This window comes from Salmo salar, unplaced genomic scaffold (genome assembly GCF_905237065.1).
Source record: "Salmo salar unplaced genomic scaffold, Ssal_v3.1, whole genome shotgun sequence".
Classification (NCBI taxonomy): domain Eukaryota; kingdom Metazoa; phylum Chordata; class Actinopteri; order Salmoniformes; family Salmonidae; genus Salmo; species Salmo salar.
In genome coordinates, this window is record NW_025549687.1 from 119,416 (window position 1) to 143,166 (window position 23,751).

The 23,751-nt window shown below is 43.2% G+C and overlaps 2 protein-coding genes and 1 long non-coding RNA gene across 3 annotated transcripts; 1 reads left to right on the forward strand and 2 right to left on the reverse strand.

Annotated features, from left to right (window-relative positions):
* Window positions 1–233: 233 nt before the first annotated feature.
* LOC123738546 (uncharacterized) lies at window positions 234–1,734 on the reverse strand. Its single transcript, XR_006767510.1, has 3 exons — window positions 1,565–1,734; window positions 1,155–1,479; window positions 234–445 (listed from the first exon to the last, which is right to left on the reverse strand). It is a non-coding gene; the product is annotated as an uncharacterized lncRNA (long non-coding RNA).
* A 9,694-nt stretch (window positions 1,735–11,428) lies between these two features.
* LOC106587963 (solute carrier family 66 member 2) lies at window positions 11,429–16,538 on the reverse strand. The gene is made up of 3 exons (XM_014176623.2): window positions 16,366–16,538; window positions 15,633–15,849; window positions 11,429–11,656 (listed from the first exon to the last, which is right to left on the reverse strand). Exons 1-3 carry the CDS (start codon window positions 16,451–16,453, stop codon window positions 11,482–11,484), a joined length of 480 nt encoding a protein of 159 aa, XP_014032098.1. The 5' UTR covers window positions 16,454–16,538; the 3' UTR covers window positions 11,429–11,481.
* A 2,983-nt stretch (window positions 16,539–19,521) lies between these two features.
* Window positions 19,522–23,524, forward strand: LOC106587964 (heat shock factor-binding protein 1). Its single transcript, XM_014176624.2, has 4 exons — window positions 19,522–19,731; window positions 20,284–20,350; window positions 20,792–20,916; window positions 23,123–23,524. The coding sequence occupies exons 1-3, from the start codon at window positions 19,684–19,686 to the stop codon at window positions 20,911–20,913; spliced, it is 237 nt and encodes a 78-aa protein (XP_014032099.1). The 5' UTR covers window positions 19,522–19,683; the 3' UTR covers window positions 20,914–20,916; window positions 23,123–23,524.
* Window positions 23,525–23,751: the final 227 nt, after the last annotated feature.

Genomic DNA, 23,751 nt, shown 5'->3' on the forward strand with positions numbered 1-23,751 from the left:
GTGCACTCTTAAAAAGAAAAGATTCCTGGAGTATCGTTTAGGGTTTCTTCAAATTGAAACTGTGGGGGAACACCTATAAGTTCTTTAAAAGGGTTCTTCAAACAATCCCTTTTAATGGATCCTCTAAGAACCTTTTGAAGAACCTTTTTGGGGTTCATTTTTTAATTACTCCCCCTATTATTATTATGAATAATAATATGCATAACAATAACAACAATATTTCAGCTCTCAGTGTTTATTAGGATTTTAGTGGTAAAGCAGAATTAAGAAATCCAAATATCAGGTGAACTCCGAGCAGAGTCCCAAGTCCAATGGGTATATCCTCTGGCAGTGTTGATGTTAATGTGTTGATGTTCTCCATATCCATAGCCAGAATGATTTTTCAGTGCATGGTGATTGAACAGGCTTCCTGTTATATTCATCAGAGGTGTAAGGAGGGTGAAGTCTGTGAATCCCAAAAACGTTTTAATTATACAGATAATTAACAAAACATAAACACAACCGTATTTATACCTTGGTTTTTGTAGTAAATGTGAATGAAAATGATAATGGTTGACAATGGTTTTCATTCACATACCTTGTCCATAATATAGAGGTCTATGGGATTTTCATTGAAGAGGTAGTGGAGGATAGTAAAGGCTAAGGGAGGATGATAAAGGCTAAGGGAGGATAGTAAAGGCTAAGGGAGGATGATAAAGGCTAAGGGAGGATGATAAAGGCTAAGGGAGGATGATAAAGGCTAAGGGAGGATGATAAAGGCTAAGGGAGGATGATAAAGGCTAAGGGAGGATGATAAAGGCTAAGGGAATGTGATAAAGGCTAAGGAAGGATGATAAAGGCTAAGGGAGGATGATAAAGGCTAAGGAAGGATGATAAAGGCTAAGGGAGAATGATAAAGGCTAAGGGAGAATAGTAAAGGCTAAGGAAGGATGTTAAAGGCTAAGGGAGGATGATAAAGGCTAAGGGAGGATGGTAAAGGTTAAGGGAGGATGATAAAGGCTAAGGAAGGATGTTAAAGGCTAAGGGAGGATGATAAAGGCTAAGGGAGGATGGTAAAGGTTAAGGGAGGATGGTAAAGGCTAAGGAAGGATGATAAAGGCTAAGGGAGGATAGTAAATGTGATCTGCATAACATACCAATACCAATTGTCATACCTTTGTATGTCTCCTCGTCTTTATTGTCACGTGTGCTCCAACTCCGGCCTCTAGGTCACCAGGCTGCTGGTTATGGCGCACACCTGTCACCATCGTTACGCGCACCAGCGCGTCATCAGACTCACCTGGACTCCATCACCTCCCTGATTACCTTCCCTATATATGTCACTCCCTTTGGTTTCTTCCCCAGGTGTTATTATTTCTGTTCCTGTGTCAGTTCTGTGCTTTGTTTGTGTTTCTTATTTTGTATAATGTTGTGTTTATTTATTAAAACACTCACTTCCTGAACTTGCTTCCCGACTCAGTGCACATCCTTACAGTATACCTGCAGACAGACAGTAAAGTGAGCAGTTCAGTCATCTGCACCCAAGGTAGACTTCAACATATTCTTATAGCTTACATATTCTTACCTCTTTGTTGATTGATATTGTTGGTTCTGTTTTTCTGTGCTCCGTTTTTTTACTTAACAAATAAGGAACACTACAAATGTGCACTTATAAATAATAACAATTTTAATCAAAATACAGCTGTAGACAGAAGTCAAAGATCAAAACATCACACATACAACTGATGTCTTTCCTGAGTTCTGCAAAATAGGAAAAGTCCAAGTTGCTTTTATTATGCTCTAGTCAACCCCCTGTGATGTAATTGCCTACGTCATTACCTTCTACTCATGAGACCAAGCCCATGCCTACACAGCTATACAAACAAGAGTTTCAGTGTTTTCTAAAGGCTCAGCAGTAAATGTCCACTCCCCTAGTTGATTTATAGTGGTATGTCTGACTAGTCTCTTATCTCTTTCACTCGATTTTATGGATCAGACAGGGTCGTGTTTATGGATCTGTTTGTCAGCAGAGTTGGCAACCCTGTCATTTTTACAGTATAATTTTTTTTAAATGCATGCAGGTACTTGGGCGTCCCGTACCGGTAAGACGTTACATCTAGTTTCACCCCTGATGTTATCTGATGTGAGGGCAATGTTCTGGCATTCTACAACTAAATGGTTTCATCAGCCAGGTTACTGACATGGTTTCATCAGCCAGGTTACTGACATGGTTTCAATCAGCCAGGTTACTGACATGGTTTCATCAGCCAGGTTACTGACATGGTTTCATCAGCCAGGTTACTGACATGGTTTCATCAGCCAGGTTACTGACATGGTTTCATCAGCCAGGTTACTGACATGGTTTCATCAGCCAGGTTACTGACATGGTTTCATCAGCCAGGTTACTGACAAATAAACCCAAGATCTTTAAGATCTTAGTGAAAAGCTGAAAACAGTATATTAGTGTGATCGTGGTGTGTAGGAAAGAGAAGAGAACACACACACACACACAGAGAGAGAGAGATCAGAACAGAGGACAGACAGACAGACAGACAGACAGACAGACAGACAGACAGACAGACAGACAGACGGACAGACAGACGGACGGACGGACGGACGGACGGACGGACGGACGAGACGGACGGACGGACGGACGGACGGACGGACGGACGGACGGACGGAGGGGAGGGAGGGAGGGAGGGAGGGAGGGAGGGAGGGAGGAGGGAGGGAGGGAGGGAGGGAGGGAGGGAGGGAGGGAGGGTGAGGACAGGGGAGGAGTGTGATGACAGTGATTATAAATGAGTTGGCCTGTGATCCCTGGATGATGAATATCAAGGATTACTGTTAATCCGGCCACAGGAGAGGACATCTGACTCACACACACACACACACACACACACACACACACACACACACACACACACACATTGGCGATGTTGGTTAGAGCTGCTTTGCCCTATTAAAAAAAACTCACAAAATTTGAGTTTGCTGTTTACAAGAAGCATTGCCTGATGTGAATCATGCCTCGAAACACACACACACACACACACACACACACACACACACACACACACACACACACACACACACACACACACACACACACACACACACACACACACACACACACACACACACACACACACACACAGATACATCCAGCAAAGAGAAAGCAGAGAATGTGTGACACACGCTGTAGAATGCTGTGGTAGCCACGCTGGTTAAATGTGCTTTGAACTCTAAATAAATATCTGACAGTGTCACCAGCAAAGCACCCCCACACTATCATACCTTCTCCTCCATGCTTCATGGTGCCACACATACGGAGATTATCCGTTCACCTACTCTGCGTCTCAGAAAGACAAGGCGGTTGGAACCCAAAAATCTCAAATTCGGACTCATTAGACCAAAGGACAGATTTCCACCAGTCTAATGTCCATTGATCATGTTTCTTGGCCCAAGCAAGTCTCTTCTTCTTATTGGTGTCCTTTAGTAGTGTATTCTTTGCAGCAATTCGACCATGAAGGCCTGATTCTCACAGTCTCCTCTGAACAGTTGATGTTGAGATTTGTCTGTTACTTGAACTCTGTGAAGCATTCATTTGGGCTGCAATTTCTGAGGCTGGTAACTCTAATGAACTAATCCTCTGCAGCAGAGGTAACTCTGGGTTTTCCTTTCCTGTGGCGGTCCTCATGAGAGCCAGTTTCATCATAGCGCTTGATGGTTTTTGCGACTGCACTTGAAGATACTTTCAAAGTTCTTGAAATGTTCCACATTGACTGACCTTCATGTCTTAAAGTAATGATGGACTGTTGTTTCTTTTTGCTTATTTGAGCTGTTCGTGACATAATATGGACGAGTATGTGTGTCCATACTTTTGACTTGTACTGTATTTCCTGGGTTATTTTTAGATGATTGCTAGCTATAATGAACATGGCAGTTGGTGTCACCCTGCGAAAGTTTGTCACATTAACAATGTGCCTTTGCTGTAAAATCAAATACATGTTTTTTTTCTCCAAATGCAAATGTTTCTAAACAATAATCTCTCTGTCTCCAGTGGATAACCGTGAGATCCATTGATTTGGAAGCATAATCTACAGCATCACTCTTTATTCACATTTGAGACGTAACTTAGTCACATACGTCAGCCTATTCCCTATGTAATGCACTACGCACACAGTGTGTACATTGACTGGCTCCCTGCTAATTCAATTACAGCCCACATGAGTCTAAAATATATGACCCAGGTTTATAGCCATAATTCGGTTTGATTTGTATCCTGGTTTTCAGATGATAACCTTAACAAGCCTATGGAATGTCGTTACCCTGGGTTTCAGATGATAACCTTAACAAGTCTATGGAATATTGTTATCCTGGGTTTCAGATGATAACCTTAACAAGCCTATGGAATGTTGTTACCCTGGGTTTCAGATGATAACCTTAACAAGCCTATGGAATGTTGTTACCCTGGGTTTCAGATGATAACCTTAACAAGCCTATGGAATGTTGTTACGCTGGGTTTATTAAGATGATAACCTTAACAAGTATATGGAATGTTGTTACCCTGGGTTTATTAAGATGATAACCTTAACAAGTCTATGGAATGTTGTTACCCTGGGTTTATTAAGATGATAACCTTAACAAGCCTATGGAATGTTGTTACCCTGGGTTTCAGATGATAACCTTAACAAGCCTATAGAATGTCGTTACCCTGGGTTTATTAAGATGATAACCTTAACAAGCCTATGGAATGTTGTTACCCTGGGTTAATTAAGATGATAACCTTAACAAGCCTATGGAATGTTGTTACCCTTGGTTTCAGATGATAACTTTAACAAGCCTATGGAATGTTGTTACCCTGGGTTTCAGATGATAACCTTAACAAGCCTATGGAATGTTGTTACCCTGGGTTAATTAAGATGATAACCTTAACAAGCCTATGGAATGTTGTTACCCTGGGTTTATTAAGATGATAACCTTAACAAGCCTATGGAATGTTGTTACCCTGGGTTTCAGATGATAACCTTAACAAGCCTATGGAATGTTGTTACCCTGGGTTAATTAAGATGATAACCTTAACAAGCCTATGGAATGTTGTTACCCTTGGTTTCAGATGATAACTTTAACAAGCCTGTGGAATGTTGTTACCCTGGGTTTATTAAGATGATAACCTTAACAAGCCTATGGAATGTTGTTACCCTGGGTTTCAGATGATAACCTTAACAAGCCTATGGAATGTTGTTACCCTGGGTTAATTAAGATGATAACCTTAACAAGCCTTTGGAATGTTGTCTCTGGCTGGAGCAGCCTTCTACTTTGAATGATCAAATATACTGAACAAAAATATAAACACAACATGCAACAATTTCAGAGATTTTACTGAGGTACAGTTCAGATAAGGCAATCACTCAATTGAAATAAATAAATTAGGCCCTAATATATGGGTTTCACATAACTGGGAATACAGATGTGCATCTGTTGGTCACAGATACCTTTAAAAAAAAGTAGGGGTGTGGATCAGAAAACCAGTCAGTATCTGGTGTGACCACCATTTGCCTCATGCAGCGCGACACATCTCCTTCACATAGAGTTCATCAGGCTGTTGATTGTGGCCTGTGGAATGCTGTCCCACTCCTCTTCAATGGCTGTGTGAAGTTGCTGGATATTGGCGGGAACTGGAACACACTGTTGTACACGTCGATCCAGAGCATCCCAAACATGCTCAATGGGTGACATGTCTGGTGAGTATGCAGGCCATGCAAGAACTGGGACATTTCCAGCTTCCAGGAATTGTGTACAGATCCTTGCGACATGAGGCTGTGCATTATCATGCTGAAACATGAGATGATGTCGGTCGATGAATGGCACAACAATGGGCCTCAGGATCTCGTCTCGGTATCTTTGTGCATTCAAATTGCCATCGATAAAATGTGTTTGTTGTCCGTAACTTATGCCTGCCCATACCATAACCATGGGGCACTCTGTTCACAACATCAGCAAACCGCTAGCCCACACGACCACATACACGTGGTCTGCTGTCGTGAGGCCGGTTGGACGTACTGACAAATTCTCTAAAACGACATTGGAGGCGGCTTATGGTAGAGAAATTAACATTCAGTTCTCTGGGAATAGCTCTGGTGGACATTCATGCAGTCAGCATGAAAATTGCACACTCCCACAAAACTTGAGGCAACTGAGGCATTGTGTTGTGTGACAAAACTGAACATTTTAGAGTGGCCTTTTATTGTCCCCAGCACAAGGTGCACTTGTGTAAAGATCATTCTGTTTAATCAGCTTCTTGATATGCCACACCTGTCAGATGGATTATCTTGGCAAAGGAGAAATGCTCACTAACAGGAATGTAAACACATTTGTGCACAACATTTTAGAGAAATAAGCTTTTTGTGCATATGGAACATTTCTGGGATCTTTTATTTCAGCTCATGAAACGCACACTTTACATGTTGCGTTTATATTTTTGTTCAGTGTTTATTCAATCAGTCAACATGTGAGGGAGTACCTGACCTGTAACACTGGGATCCCAACAAGACAGGTCAAAGTTGAACCAAATTACATCATGATTTTCCATTCCTGACACAATGTCCCTCAATGTTTCCTTCTGACTTCCTGAAACACACTGGGGTGAGGAGGTCCAGTGAGGAGGTCCTGTAAGGAGGTCCTGTAAGGAGGTCCAGTGAGGAGGTCCTGTGAGGAGGTCCTGTGAGGAGGTCCAGTGAGGAGGTCCTGTGAGGAGGTCATGTATTGTAGCAATTCACCTTGTTCCTGCTTCCTGTACAATGATTTGTTGACCAATAGAAAACAACATGGTATACATCCCAGACAGCCTTGGCAGCAGCTAATGGAGATCCACAATACAATACAAATAGCCCATTCCATATGTAGTGCACTACTATTAAACCTATTCTCTATGGGCCTTGGTCAAAAGCAGTGGACTATAAAGGGAATAGGGTGATATTTGGGATGCAGAGTGGTCTCTGTATCTGAGCTGTGGCCAGGGGCCATAGTGGAGCTCAGTCACCACAGAGAGGAGGTGGAGCTAGGAGGGAAGATGGTGCTTGTCAGACTGCATTGTTGCACTGGTCTGTCTTTCTGCTGACAGGATCAGCTGGCAGTAGTCTCCCCTCTCTGCCTCAGCACGCAAACACACGGTAGAGAGAGAGAGACAGAGAGGCACACCTTGACACACACACACACAGCGGAGTGCCACACACACAGATCAGGGAGCTACAGTAAGACACACAGTGGAGAGAATGCAGAGGAAGACAGAGACGGACGGGCGGGCGGACGGACGGACAGACAGACAGAGAGCCAGAGAGAGAGAGAGAGAGAGAGACAGAGAGAGAGAGAAAGGCAGAGAGAGACAAAGACAGAGAGAGACAAAGAGAGAGAGACACAGACAGAACGGAAATGTCATTACATCACAAGCTCCCTCCTCTTCTCCTGTGGGAATGAAACACAACTCCCTGATCCCTTCTGCTTGTCTGATTAAAATCCCCAGTCACCCTGGAGAACACGGATGTTGTTGTGTACATGTTTACAGGCTTAGTTACAAGTGATGAGAGCTGCAACGTGTTAAAACATAATACTACACAACCGTCTGTAGTCTGTAGCCGCTAAACTACCACACACTAAGAAAAGAGGGTTCCTCAAGGGTTCTTTGGGAAAGGTGAGGGTTCTATGTGGAACCATAATGACTAAAATAACCATTTGAGCTCTTCGATGGTTCTTTGCAGTTCACAAAGGTGTTCTTTCCTCTTATAGTGAACATTTAAATATCAGGGAGGCGACCCATTACTATATTTTAGGTGGTGGTTTCCTCACAACTCTTTTCGTGCAACTGTGAGTGAGAGTGTCGTTCCAGTTGATATATTGTGTTATGCCATTACATGTCATACATGACTATGGTCAGTGAGGGAGTCTTGTGAAAGACTTATGTATGGCCTTGCATCAACTGAGAACTATATAGTGCACCACGATTAAATGCACTACTATTAAATGACTAAAATGTAAATATAAAATGTAACTAAATCAGTGGTTGTCATTCATCTCCTTAGGGACCCCCAGCCGTTCCAGAGCTAGCACTCCTGTTTCAACTTGTCAATTAACACAATCAAACCCAGGGAATTTATAGAACCAATAAAAGGGTTCTGCTATGGTTACAAGCCTAAGAACCCTTATTTGGCACTATATAGAAACATTTGTTTTTAGTGTGTACATTGGACATCACACAACTTGGGCTGTGTACCAAATGGCACCCTATTCCCTTCATAGTACACTACTATAGACCAGAGCCCTATTCCCTATATAGTGGTACTACTATAGACCAGAGCCCTATTCCCTATATAGTGGTACTACTATAGACCAGAGCCCTATTCCCTATATAGTGGTACTACTATAGACCAGAGTCCTATTCCCTATATAGTGGTACTACTATAGACCAGAGTCCTATTCCCTATATAGTGGTACTACTATAGACTAGAGCCCTATTCCCTATATAGTGTACTACTATAGACCAGAGTCCTATTCCCTATATAGTGGTACTACTATAGACTAGAGCCCTATTCCCTATATAGTGTACTACTATAGACCAGAGTCCTATTCCCTATATAGTGGTACTACTATAGACCAGAGCCCTATTCCCTATATAGTGGTACTACTATAGACCAGGGCCCTATTCCCTATATAGTACACTACTATAGACCAGAGCCCTATTCCCTATATAGTGGTACTACTATAGACCAGAGCCCTATTCCCTATATAGTGTACTACTATATACCAGAGCCCTATTCCCTATATAGTGCACTACTATTAAACAGTGCCCTATGGACCCTGGTAAAAAAAAATCCAAGGAGCCATTTGGGACTCCCCCTGTGTTGTCAGTCAGTCACATTAACCCTCTACATGCTGACAGGAGTAACAGACCACTGGAAACTAGGATGAAGTGATATCAGACAGAAAACCGTGAAACACACTGGCCGTGTCTGAAAACTCACACTATAGTACTAAACAGTATGCAAAATGTTCTACTTTTATAGTATGAGACATTTTGAAAATAGTACTCCGAAAGTCATCTAATCTACAGTATAATTTATAGCTTCTCTCCTCTCTCTCTGTGTGTGTGACTCTCTCCGTGTGTGTGAGATTCTCCAGCAGCAGGCCAGGACATCGAGGACATTGAACAATGTCCCACTGACAGGAACCTCCATAGGTAGCAGTGTATTCAATACAACATCTAGACCCCCAGAATGTCCCCCTGACAGGAACCTCCATAGGTAGCAGTGTATTCAATACAACATCTAGACCCCCAGAATGTCCCCCTGACAGGAACCTCCATAGGTAGCAGTGTATTCAATACAACATCTAGACCCCCAGAATGTCCCCCTGACAGGAACCTCCATAGGTAGCAGTGTATTCAATACAACATCTAGACCCCCAGAATGTCCCCCTGACAGGAACCTCCATAGGTAGCAGTGTATTCAATACAACATCTAGACCCCCAGAATGTCCCCCTGACAGGAACCTCCATAGGTAGCAGTGTATTCAATACAACATCTAGACCCCCAGAATGTCCCCCTGACAGGAACCTCCATAGGTAGCAGTGTATTCAATACAACATCTAGACCCCCAGAATGTCCCCCTGACAGGAACCTCCATAGGCAGCAGTGTATTCAATACAACATCTAGATAGAGGACCCCCAGTGTCGGTATCACAACGGGATATTTATATCTGACACTGAGGCAGAGGACAATAATAAGGAAACAAGAAACATTATGATGTCACATTTATTTTCATGAACAACACTTTTAAAAACACAAATTGTGTTCTTATCCTCGAAGTATACTTGAAGCAAGTAGTATGTATTACTGTGAAGACATGAAGCATTACAGAAGAGCGACGCGAGGACTGGCCGACCAATAAATAACTGTATCAACATCAAACTAAAACTTAAAAAATAAAAACAGATTCCCAAAATATAAATATAACACGACATTCAAGAACAACATGGCAACTTAATAAATACTGAACACTTCTCATAGAACTCAAGTCAAAATAGCTTGAATAGAAAAACTAAAACGGCCCAAATAAATACATGAATACATTAATGAGAAACCTGGCAACTTCATAAATACTGGTCTTCTCGTGAAGATCAATCAAAATTTGCTTGAATAGAAATGTTGTTCACTCCTGTGAACTACAGTGAGTATACAAAACATTAGGAACACCTCTATTTTGCCCTCAGAACAGCCTTCTTTGGGGCATGGACTCTGCAAGGTGTCCAAAGCGTTCCACAGGGATTCTGGCCCATGTTGACTCCAATGCTTCCCACAGTTGTGTCAAGTTGGCTGGATGTCCTTTGGGTGGTGGACCATTCTTGATACACACAGGGAAACTGTTGAGTGTGAAAAACCCAGCAGCGTTGCAGTTCTTGACATACCCCATTTAAAGGCACTTAAATCTTTTGTCTTGCCCATTCACCCTCTGAACGGCACACATACACAATCCATGTCTCAATTGTCTCAACTCTTACCAATCCTTCTTCAACCTGTCTCCTCCTCTTTATCTACACTGATTGAAGTGGATTTAACAAGGTGACATCAATAAGGGATCATAGCTTCACCTGGATTCACCTGGTCAGTCTGTCATGGAAAGAGCAGGTGTTCCTAATGTTTTGTACACTCAGTATATCTGCGCTTGGTATTGTAGTATGACTGTTATGTCTGACTCCTACTGGTGGCTCTTCCTGTGTTGACATGTGTTGTTGACCCTGTAGCGGTCAGTAGACAGGAAATGCAACAAAACGCTCCCAAACTGACAGAAACAGGGAGGTACTATCTGAACTTGTTTTGGTTCCCAGTGTACCATAATAAACATGATGTAGATGTGGCCAGGTTGAACCTCATCTCACCTTAGTTGAGCACCTTCTCCTCTCCAAGCTAGGGTTAGTTAGGGTTAGTTATGTTAGGGTTAGTTAAGCCAGTTTGTCCCAGGGGTCTTGGCTGTAGAGACACACTTGATAGAGGGTTAGGATTAGGATTAGGGTTAGAGTTAGCTAGGGTTAGGGTTAGCTAGGGTTAGAGTTAGCTCGGGTTAGAGTTAGCTAGGGTTGGAGTTAGCTAGGGTTAGCTAGGGTTAGTTAGCTAGGGTTAGAGTTAGCTAGGGTTAGAGTTAGCTAGGGTTAGAGTTAGCTAGGGTTAGCTAGGGTTAGAGTTAGCTAGGGTTAGCTAGGGTTAGAGTTAGCTAGGGTTAGAATTAGCTAGGGTTAGCTAGGGTTAGAGTTAGCTAGGGTTAGCTAGGGTTAGCTAGGGTTAGGGTTAGCTAGGGTTAGGGTTAGCTAGGTTTAGGGTTAGCAAGGGTTAGAGTTAGCTAGGGTTAGCTAGGGTTAGAGTTAGCTAGGGTTAGAGTTAGCTAGGGATAGCTTGGGTTAGAGTTAGCTAGGGTTAGAGTTAGCTAGGGTTAGAGTTAGCTAGGGTTAGAGTTAGTTAAACCAGTTTGTCCCAGGGGTCTAGGCTGTAGAGACACACTTGATAGAGGATAGCCAGATCCACAAGTACCTGAGTCAGCCCACACAACAGGAAGTGGAGCGGGCTCTCCTTCAGGGCAAAGTAGGCCGTCTTGAAGCTGTCCCCGGCCATCCACAGTAGGACCATGTTCACACTGAAGACAGAAAACATGTCAATAAGAAACAGGATCATTGACCATCACTTTGAATGACAGTCACTGAGAAGAGGAAACATGGTGCTGCACCTGTTTCCCTCCAGGTGTATCTTTAGTTCGGTTTGAACACCGTAATTTTACTGAAGAGGTAATTATTGATCATCAGTGTCAAATAGGTCTGACTGCTGTCTGAGGCAGCCCAACATGGCCCTATAGCCCTATGACACCCAGAAGGTCTGTAGGCCAGGCTGACTGGTGTCTGAGGCAGCCCAACATGGCCCTATAGCTCTATGACACCCAGAAGGTGTAGCAGAGTCCACTTTAGGACTAGCTAGCACACGGTGCCGGCTCCCGCCTGATGTGTCCCGGAGTCTTCTTTAGGTCTAGCTAGCATACAGTTACCGCCACCTACTGTACTGGAGCACACCTGCCTCCTGGTGCGCTCCAGGATAGCATAAAAATGTACCAAACAAAGTATATGGAGGGATTCCTGCAGATGAATTGTGGTCTGCAGTTGCACCGTTCTCCCTCTGCCAAGCCACAAACTGGTATTAGCTTGGCATCTGTTCATGTAGCTCATCTTAATGATTATTTATCTAATCCAATTTAAACAGAGAAGCATGGCATGGCTGACAGTCTCACATCAACGTGACGCAACTCTACAATGGATGTTGACTTAATGGTGCTTCTTCATTATCATAACCAACAGGTTTTGGCAGACAGCCGGGTGTCATCTGAGTATTATTAGGATACATCCCAAATGCCAACTTATTCCCCAGATAGTGCACTGTGTAGGTGCAATGCATTATAGGTTTTGGCTGTCTGCCAAAACCTGTTGATTATGATAATGAAGAAGCACCATTAAGTCAACATCCATTGTTCATTGACTACAGCTCAGCATTTAACACCATAGTACCCTCCAAACTCGTCATTAAGCTCGAGACCCTGGGTCTCGACCCCACCCTGTGCAACAGGGTCCTGGACTTCCTGACGGGCCGCCCCCAGGTGGTGAGGGTAGGTAACAACATCTCCACCCCGCTGATCCTCAACAGTGGGGCCCCACAAGGGTGCGTTCTCAGCCCTCTCCTGTACTCCCTGTTCACCCATGACTGCGTGGCCATGCACGCCTCCAACTCAATCATCAAGTTTGCAGACGACACTACAGTGGTAGGCTTGATTACCAACAACAACGAGACGGCCTACAGGGAGGAGGTGAGGGCCCTCGGAGTGTGGTGTCAGGAAAATAACCTCACACTCAATGTCAACAAAACAAAGGAGATGATCGTGGACTTCAGGAAACAGCAGAGGGAGCACCCCTCTATCCACATCGACGGGACAGTAGTGGAGAAGGTGGAAAGTTTTAAGTTCCTCGGCGTACACATCACGGACAAACTGAAATGTTCCACCCACACAGACAGCGTGGTGAAGAAGGCGCAGCAGCGCCTCTTCAACCTCAGCAGGCTGAAGAAATTCGGCTTGTCACCAGAAACACTCAAACTTTTACAGATGCACAATCGAGAGCATCCTGTCGGGCTGTATCACCGCCTGGTACAGCAACTGCTCCGCCCACAACCGTAAGGCTCTTCAGAGGGTAGTGAGGTCTGCACAACGCATCACCGGGGGCAAACTACCTGCCCTCCAGGACACCTACACCACCCGATGTCACAGGAAGGCCAAAAAGATCAAGGACAACAACCACCCGAGCCACTGCCTGTTCACCCCGCTATCATCCAGAAGGCGAGGTCAGTACAGGTGCATCAAAGCGGGGACCGAGAAACTGAAAAACAGCTTCTATCTCAAAGCCATCAGACTGTTAAACAGCCATCACTAACATTGAGTGGCTGCTGCCAACATACTGACTCATCTCTAGCCACTTTAATAATGAAAAATGTATGTAATAAATGTATCACTAGCCACTTTAAACAATGCCACTTTATATAATGTTTATATACCCTACAGTACTCATCTCATATGTATATACTGTACTCTATACCATCTACTGCATCTTGCCTATGCCGTTCGGCCATCGCTCATTCATATATTTTTATGTACATATTCTTATTCATTCCTTTACACTTGTGTGTATAAGGTAGTTGTTGTGAAATTGTTAGGTTAGATTACATGTTAGATATTACTGCATGGTCGGAACTAGAAGCACAAGCATTTCGCTACACTCGCAATAACATCTGCTAACCATGTGATTGTGACAAATAAAATTTGATTTGGAATACGGTGCCATTTGAGACAAACTTAGTTCATTTAGTAGGTTAGTGTGTCTCAGGGTACAGCTGGAATGTGTTTCAGAGGACAGCTCTCATCAGAGTAAACACTCATTAGCTTCACCTCACGATGAGAAAAAACATTCAGCAACTACAAGCATACAAGGAGTTTTACTGCTGCAGCTCATGGTCGGACTAACCAAGTCTCAGGCCTGGGAAAGGACATTTTAAAGGCCTCTTCAAATTGGAAAGAATTTTGTAGTTTTCATGGTAATTTCCTACAATTCTACACATTTTGCCATGGGACAGAGAGAACATTTGCAGTTTTAAAGCTGATTTCCTGTAATAGTACAAATGTTTCCATGGCGCAAAGATAATTTTGCAGTTTTAAAACTTAAATTACAGTGCTAAACAACAAAAAAATAAAAAAATATAAAAGAATTTGGGATACAAGAAGTAATGAGTTGAAAAGTGGATCATCGATAGAGTGGGCCAACTGTGGATTCCTGTGAGCCTCCCAGGCCACGTTGTGCATCCAGGGTCGCCTATATTATATCATTGTATTATATTGCACCCTCTAAACTTGTTCCACGGGCAAATTCATTTAAAATCAGTTGTTGCTAGCAAATATTATTTATTTTGAAATTAAATTTAGAAACGCTTGTTCTCATTTTCTAAAATGTTCTGCCTATGCGTTACACAAAAAAACTGGTCACTGATATTCACCCTTCTACTCAATACAACACATTGAATTTCACTTCCCACTTCTACTCAATAAAACACATTGAATATAACTTCCCCTTTCTAGTCAATACAACACATTGAATTGAATTTCCCACTTCTAGTCAATAAAACACATTTAATTTAACTTCCCCTTTCTAGTCAATACAACAAATTGAACTTAACTTCCCACTTCTAGTCAATACAACACATTGAATTTAATTTCACCCTTCTAGTCAATAAAACACATTGAACTTAACTTGACCCTGTTCACTGTATAATAGAATGCTGCATGGAATGGCTGATTGGCTCATATTCAAAGGCCTAGCTGTGATTGGTCTGGAGGAATGGCAGGAAGGAATACAACTAATATGGTGGGTGCTTATATTTTCCTATTAAACATGCATAATGATATGTGGCAGTAAACAACACCCAATTGTGCAGAAAAAAAGGTAGCTCTGGTAATATTGGTCATGTTTTTTGAGACAAGGCGTTTTCTTTGCTGTTACGCTGGAGGCATGCCTGTTGCGAAGCTGTGCTCCATTTTTCCTCTGGCACGCAAGAGACTGTGTGACAGGCTAGCGAACTTGCAATTGCAAAGCCTACTCAGACTGGCCCGTGCTCTTGGTTATACCAGGCAATTAAATTATACAATGTATCAACTTGGCTCGCTCTGCTCCAATGTATAACATGTTCAAATGTAACAACAAAACACTCATCAGGGTCTGCATCCCTGTTCGACATCACGGCTAAATTATATTATAAAACCGAGGGAGGAATAGATGGGTATGAAGAGTGGATGGAGAGAAGCAGGTGAGCGGAGGCTGGTAGGGGATGCTGACAGAAGCAGGTGAGTGAGGGATGGTAGGGGATGCTGAGAGAAGCAGGTGAGAGGGGGCTGGTAGGGGATGCTGAGAGAAGCAGGTGAGTGATGGCTGGTAGAGGATGCTGAGAGAAGCAGGTGAGGGCTGGTATCCTTCATCTGAGTAGAGTGGGTCAATTTCCTGAAGAAAATGTGTTTGCTTCCTCAGCCTCACCTCATGCCGGTGGTGGAGTGGTTGCGTTGGTTCTGGAGCAGCTGTGGTAGCCCCAGCATGGCCTCCGTCAGCACGGCCAGGAAGCCCAGGGACTCCACAAACAGAGAGGAGTACAGGAGGAGAAGGGTGGTGAAGGCACAGGGCAGCGTGAAGGCCAACAGGAAGATGAGGTAGTCCTCAAAGCCGTCCCAGCTCCAAAAGAACCGGGGATCCAGATCTGATAGAGAGAGAGATGGGGTGGATGGAGAGAGAGAGAGAGACACAGACAAAGAGACACAGACAGAGAGAGACACAGACAGACAGAGAGACACAGACAGACAGAGAGAGACACAGAGACAGAGAGACACAGACAGAGAGAGACACAGACAGACAGAGAGACACAGACAGACAGAGAGACACAGACAGACAGAGAGACACAGACAGACAGAGAGACACAGACAGACAGAGAGACACAGACAGACAGAGAGACACAGACAGCAGGTAAATAATGGAAGGTTATTGTTTCCTCTTTCCTCCCAAATATCTCCCTCCAGTGGTAAAACAATAGAACAGCTGCAGAGGTGGCTGGATGGTTATTAAAATGGTGGATAGATGGGTGATAGATGGCTGTCTTATGGTTTTTAATTGGTTGTTGTTAGCCTTTGCCACAAGCTTTCAACGTAACCAAAGCCTGGAGCCGAAGTCAGATGGCTGTTAGATAGTTATTCTATGGGTGCTATATGTTTGCTGTTACCTGTGATGTGTTGCTGTTTGGTGCTGATACGGTTGGTGTTCGGTACGGAGCAGCAGAGGTTGAGCATCACCAGCATGGTGAGAATCATCACCACACTCTGCAGGAGCAGAGTCACCGCAAACTGCTTCCCAAACCTGCAGGTGTGAAAACACACAAACAAACAGACAGACGTACACACACACACACACACACACACACACACACACACACACACACACACACACACACACACACACACACACACACACACACACACACACACACACACACACACATTAGCAGAAAACCTGACACTGCATTAACTCCAGATAAACCTTACTACCCCCCCCAACACCCAAACCCACTCGCCAGAAAAGGATGCGGAGGATGTTAGCGACCAGCAGAACCAGGCAGACGCATGTAGAGAAGCCGTCTGTGTTCTTGGTCCGAAGGATCTGCTGGTACTGTGAGGCGTAGGGCAGAGCCCCTCCAACCACCATCACACAGGATGTCAGCCAGTCCAAAGAGTGCCACAGGGTCCCCACATCTCCCTCCTCCTCATCACCCAGACCCAGTCTGTTGTCCATGTCTCTCACAACTCATGGGACACCACAGCACAGCTTTCCACCAGTAGGCTCTGATCCAACGCAGCGAACATAATGCCAGACTTTAGTTCCGTTAGTTCAATTGTGCATATAGCTAGGCCCTAAACAGAATGTGTAAGATTTTGTTGTAGTTTTGTTTATTTACTTTTCAACTGCAAATCAGTCAGACAAACTGGAACCTATTTCAAAGTTGAAACTTCTGCTGAGCTCTTATTCTGGCATGAATTACAAATCAACACGAGGTGAGAAATAAAAACGGACTGTAGCCAACCTACCTATTTGATAGGGAGGCTGTTGTTAATCAAAGCCAGGATAAGAAAAAGTCAAGAGTTGAGTGAATTCAACCGGCAGAAAATGAATGGCGATTAAATAAATGTGCGTTTCATCAAACAAATCGAGGAGGATGCAATTTCCTTTCAAATATACACTGCTCAAAAAAATAAAGGGAACACTTAAACAACACAATGTAACTCCAAGTCAATCACACTTCTGTGAAATCAAACTGTCCACTTAGGAAGCAACACTGATTGACAATAAATGTCACATGCTGTTGTGCAAATGGAATAGACAACAGGTGGAAATTATAGGCAATTAGCAAGACACCCCCAATAAAGGAGTGGTTCTGCAGTTGGTGACCACAGACCACTTCTCAGTTCCTATGCTTCCTGGCTGATATTTTGGTCATTTTTGAATGCTGGCGGTGCTTTCACTCTAGTGGTAGCATGAGACGGAGTCTACAACCCACACAAGTGGCTCAGGTAGTGCAGCTCATCCAGGATGGCACATCAATGCGAGCTGTGGCAAGAAGGTTTGCTGTGTCTGTCAGCGTAGTGTCCAGAGCATGGAGGCGCTACCAGGAGACAGGCCAGTACATCAGGAGACGTGGAGGAGGCCGTAGGAGGGCAACAACCCAGCAGCAGGACCGCTACCTCCGCCTTTGTGCAAGGAGGAGCAGGAGAAGCACTGCCAGAGCCCTGCAAAATGACCTCCAGCAGGCCACGAATGTGCATGTGTCTGCTCAAACGGTCAGAAACAGACTCCATGAGGGTGGTATGAGGGCCCGACGTCCACAGGTGGGGGTTATGCTGACAGCCCAACACCGTGCAGGACGTTTGGCATTTGCCAGAGAACACCAAGATTGGAAAATTCGCCACTGGCACCCTGTGCTCTTCACAGATAAAAGCAGGTTCACACTGAGCACGTGACAGACGTGACAGAGTCTGGAAACGCCGTGGAAAACGTTCTGCTGCCTGAAACATCCTCCAGCATGACCGGTTTGGCGGTGGGTCAGTCATGGTGTGGGGTGGCATTTCTTTGGGGGGCCGCACAGCCCTCCATGTGCTCGCCAGAGGTAGCCTGACTGCCATTAGGTACCGACATGAGATCCTCAGACCCCTTGTGAGACCATATGCTGGTGCGGTTGGCCCTGGGTTCCTCCTAATGCAAGACAATGCTAGACCTCATGTGGCTGGAGTGTGTCAGCAGTTCCTGCAAGAGGAAGGCATTGATGCTATGGACTGGCCCGCCCGTTCCCCAGACCTGAATCCAATTGAGCACATCTGGGACATCATGTCTCACTCCATCCACCAACGCCACGTTGCACCACAGACTGTCCAGGAGTTGGCGGATGCTTTAGTCCAGGTCTGGGAGGAGATCCCTCAGGAGACCATCCGCCACCTCATCAGGAGCATGCCCAGGCGTTGTAGGGAGGTCATACAGGCACGTGGAGTCCACACACACTACTGAGCCTCATTTTGACTTGTTTTAAGGACATTACATCAAAGTTGGATCAGCCTGTAGTGTGGTTTTCCACTTTAATTTTGAGTGTGACTCCAAATCCAGACCTCCATGGGTTGATAAATTGGATTTCCATTGATTATTTTTGTGTGATTTTGTTGTCAGCACATTCAACTATGTAAAGAAAAAAGTATTTAATAAGATTATTTCTTTCATTCAGATCTAGGATGTGTTGTTTAAGTGTTCCCTTTATTTTTTTGAGCAGTATATATTTCCTACTAAATGCTTGTTCGCCATGCATCATGTTCCAGGTTCTGCTCTATTTCTTCAAAATACTAATTAATGTTGTATTATTTTATAAACACTTCTAATCCAATACCGTTTGCTCGTTTCCCGTTTTGGTAAACTCGCGAGATTTAGAATGCTCACGCTTCACTGTTTACTCGTTGGGGGTCTGTAGCTAGTCAGTGACGGATTCGATTAATCTCGCTCTGGCGCCCGTGTTTGCGTGTTTTGCACCGGCTCAAAGTTGATTGCATTTGGAACCGGGCTGCCTCACGTGCTCTAACCGTCAGACGGCGAAATTGCCTCAAAACAAAAGTTTGGTAATCAAGCACATGTAGTAATTAGTTAGAGTATTTATTTTTTCCACGTGATTGCTTTTGATAAAAACCCTTTATCTACCATCCCAATTAAAACTAGTTAGAAAATGTATTTTATTGGAAAATATATGTTGTATGTTTCTGGACGATGCACCATGCTGCCTTGTTGACAACATGACCAAGCGGTGCAGATTACTGTTCCATTTGAGAAGGGCGCTCCTCCCTCTCCGTTTTTGCCCGATGAGGTAAACGGCCATTGCCCGGTTCAACCCAGGCCAGTGTAAAATAATTCCCTCAGTCATTCACGGTTGTTTCGCTTCGTGTGCAGAGAAGGAAGACGTCTCAGACTAACCAGTGAGTGGTCTATCGTACAGCAGCGCCACGAATTTAGTGCAATGTCAGAGATCCAGGATCCGAAATCTGTACAGGACCTGACTGGGGTGGTGAGTCTTATTATCTAGCTAACGGTCCCAAATCATTGCCATATCCTATCCCATTTGAAAACCTGAGAACTAGCTAGCGTTAGCTAGCAGGCTGGCTAACTGGCTAAAGTGCTGCTATAACTGTTTTTTTTCTCCAATCGTTTTTGTAGCAACATAAACTTTTTTTAAATGAAATAGTTGCAGTCAAATTCTGTTTAGCTACATTACCTTTGTTTTAGTCCTGTTTAGCTAGCTAGCTACAGCTATTATTATTGAAATGTAGCTGATAGATGGGTGATAGATGGCTAAATGTAATTGTGTTCCGGCTTGTAAAGCTTGACTTTTGTTTTTTGGCGACAAAACTGCAAATCCCAATGGTTTCCATGGTATCAGCGGTGGAGGCAACACCCTGTTGTGTAGGCATCGGAGGCAGCTTAACGCCCACAAGGTTCAATAGTATGCATGCATGCACTAAGATTCTGCTATACTACAGGATATAAACGTGTCCACCCACACATTGCAACAAACAGTTATTACAACATGTTCTGTCCTCCTTCTCCTCATTTTCTACAGGTCCAGACATTGCTGCAGCAGATGCAGGATAAATTCCAGACCATGTCAGACCAGATCATTGGAAGAAATATCCTGCCTTCACAATTTCAATGCAATCAAAGACAGACTTTCAGAATGACACAGTTTTATGTTACAATTTAATTGGATTGCTCATAGCGTAGTCTAATGATATCAATGACTTGATCATTCAGATACATGTAATGCACACAATCCTGGCGGTTTTGTCAGCCGGTTTGAAGCAATTGTGTAAATCAATCAATCACACTTGTATTTGTCACATGCTTCGTAAACAACAGTTGTAGACTAACAGTGAAATGTACAACTTTTGCTAACATTTCAAAATACAGAACATTAATATCGGCATTGTATTACTGATGGACCGCTGTAACAAGCAGACAGATTGGGTCAAAGGGATTGGTAGTTCTTAGTTCTATGGATAGGAGTTTGAGATATTTTGTATAGTAGGCATGGTACCTGAATGTTGTTCCCACTTCCTTGACAAGAGTACTCGATGAGATGAGTGGCCGCATCGATGACCTGGAGAAGAACATTGGTGACCTGATGACCCAGGCTGGGGTGGAGGAGATGGAGGCGGAGAACAAGGTCAAGGAGGAACAGGGTTCTTCTTAAAAGGTAATCAACATGGAGTCCACAGAGCGTTCTGCTTGTTTTTGTCATCTCCTATAGACCTCTGTGTGTGTTCAAAGGGTTGTTTCAATTAAACTCTCCAATATTTGTCAACAACACTGTGTATGTTTTCAGATTGTAACTACTAGAGCCTGATCCATATGTTTTTTTGGGGTCCGATTACGATTTTTGGGGTGGCAAAACTTACCTATGCCGATATATTGTTTTTAGAGTGGGAAGTGAAGTGTAATTTTTCTACTCTGAATTCTCATACATTTCCATCCAAAAGAGCAATTGTCCAATACCTATGCCTCAAATGTTGATTTCATACTTTGTGACAATAATAATGTCATGAAAATGGCTGCAGGTGTTCAGGTCAGCATGAGATTCCCTTGTTTCATTCTGTTTATTCAATATCGGTTATCAGTGAATATCGGCCCATACCGATATAGCAGTTAAAAAGGACAATATTGGTGATAGTACTGATACCCCTTGACTTAATTCCACATTTTGTGTTACAGCCTGAATTATATATGAATTTAATGTATTTTTTTTCCTAACCCATCTATCTACACACAATACCCTATAATAACAAAGTGAAAACATGTTTTTTTAGAAATATTGAAAATATGTAAATGAGATATTTCTGTATTTCATTTTCAATATAAGTATTCACAACTCTTTGCTATGACACTCCAAATTGCATCCAATTTCCTTTGATCATCCTTGGGATGTCACTACAACTTGATTTGAAGTCTACATGTGGCCATGGACATGATTTAGAAAGAAACACATCTCTGTATGTGTAAATAAAGTCCCACAGTTGACAGTGCATGTCAGAGCAGAAACTATACCATGAAGTCCAAGGAACTGTCCGTAGAGCTCTGAAATATACTGTATGCTTAATCACAATTCTATCTGGGGGAAGGGTATAAAAACATTTTAGAGTGTTGAAAAAGTTTCCAAGAACCCAGTGGTCTCCAACATAGGAAATGGAAAAAATCTGGAACTACCCAGACTGCGTAGAGCTGGCTGTCTGACCGAACTGAGCAACTGGGCAAGAACCCAATGACCACTCTGACAGATCTAGAGTTCCTTGGCTGAGATGGGAGAACCTGTCAGAAGGACAACAGTCTCTACAGCACTTCACCAATCTGGGCTTTATGGGAGAGTGGCCAGACAGAAGCCACTCCTGCGAAAAAGACACATGACGGCACACCTGGAGTTTGCAAAAAGGCATGTAAAAGACTGAGAGCATAAGGCAAAAGATCCTGTGGTCTGATGAGACAAAAAAATAAAACTCTTTGGCCTGAATGTAAATCAGTGACTGGAATAAAACAGACACAGCTCATCACCTGTCTAACACATTCCCTACTGTAAAGCATGGTGGTGGCAGTGTCATGCTATGGGGGATGCTTTTCAGCAGCAGGGACTTGGAGACTGGTAACGATAGAGAGAACAATGAATGGAGCCAAATACAGGACAATCTGTGATAAGAACCTGCTTCAGAGTGCAAACAACTTTAGACTGGGGGTGAAGATTTACGTTTCAACAGGACAATGACCCCAAGCATACAGCCAAAGCAATGCTGGAATGGCTTCAGAACAAGAATGTGAAAGTCTTTGAGTGGCCCAGACTTGAATCCCATTTAAAATCTGTGGAAAAACTTGAAAGATTGCTGTTTACCGCCACTCCCCATCTAACTTAACAGAGCGTGAGAGAATCTGCAAGGAAAATTGAGAAAATCACCAAATCCAGATGTGCAAAGCTGATACAGACATACCCAAGACGACTCAAAGCTGTATTTGCCTCCAAACGTGCTTCCACAAAGTATTGACTCAGATGTTAATACATATGTAAATAATTGTTCTGTATTTCATGTTAAGTAAATGAGCAAAAACTTCTAAACATGTTTTCACTTTGTCACTATGGGGTATTGTGTGTTGATGGGTGGGGGGGGGGGATAAATGTAATCCATTTTGAATTCAGGCTGTAACACAACTCAAAATTCAAAAGGCACTCGCACATCTGAGCAAACTGTTTGCAGGTGCATGGCAACAGTTGAACAAGATTCTTCTTCTTCAGGCTGTAACAACCGAATGTTGAATATTTTCTGATGGCACTGTATCGGTCAGGCTCTACGAACTACTTTTTTTGTGATTTGAGAGATATTTGATTTATTTACCGTTTCCTCTTCTCTTTCCACTTTCAGGTTTCCAAGTAACAGGATGGTGGAGACTAAATGGGAAACAGACAGTTTTTCAGGAGTATTGTATATTTAAGGTTTTTTTAATGGTTAGTGTTTTGATTTACTGTGTATGTAACATGTTTTATATTTACAGTCATATTAACTCTTGTAATAATGTTCACTCTTGACATTTGTTTTGTTTTTGAATTGATATTTTCCTTAACTTGAGATGGCTCACTCAGGTGGCTCACTTAATGGCTCACTCAGGTGACTCACTGGGCCAGTAACTGATTATGTCAACTAGCCAATTGAACATTTTAACAATATTTCAACACAAAAAATTTACTGCTATTCAAATGTTCTAAAATGTGTGTTAAGATTTCTTTACTTTCAGTCTTTTTCACAATAAACCAGGGCTTGCATACACTTTGGTCCTCTTCTCTCATACAGGTTGAAAACGGCAGTGCCTCAAGGACATGAGTTGTGCACAAAATGTGAATATTTGTTTTCCAAGGCACTGTATATTTTCCTATTTTGAAAGAAGCTGTCAATATCTCTGAATAAATGCCCCCTCGAGAAGGATATAATGCCCTGGTTTGGAAACGGTTAAAAAGCAGTGAACACCCACATCCACCATACTCAAGGAGTAGGGT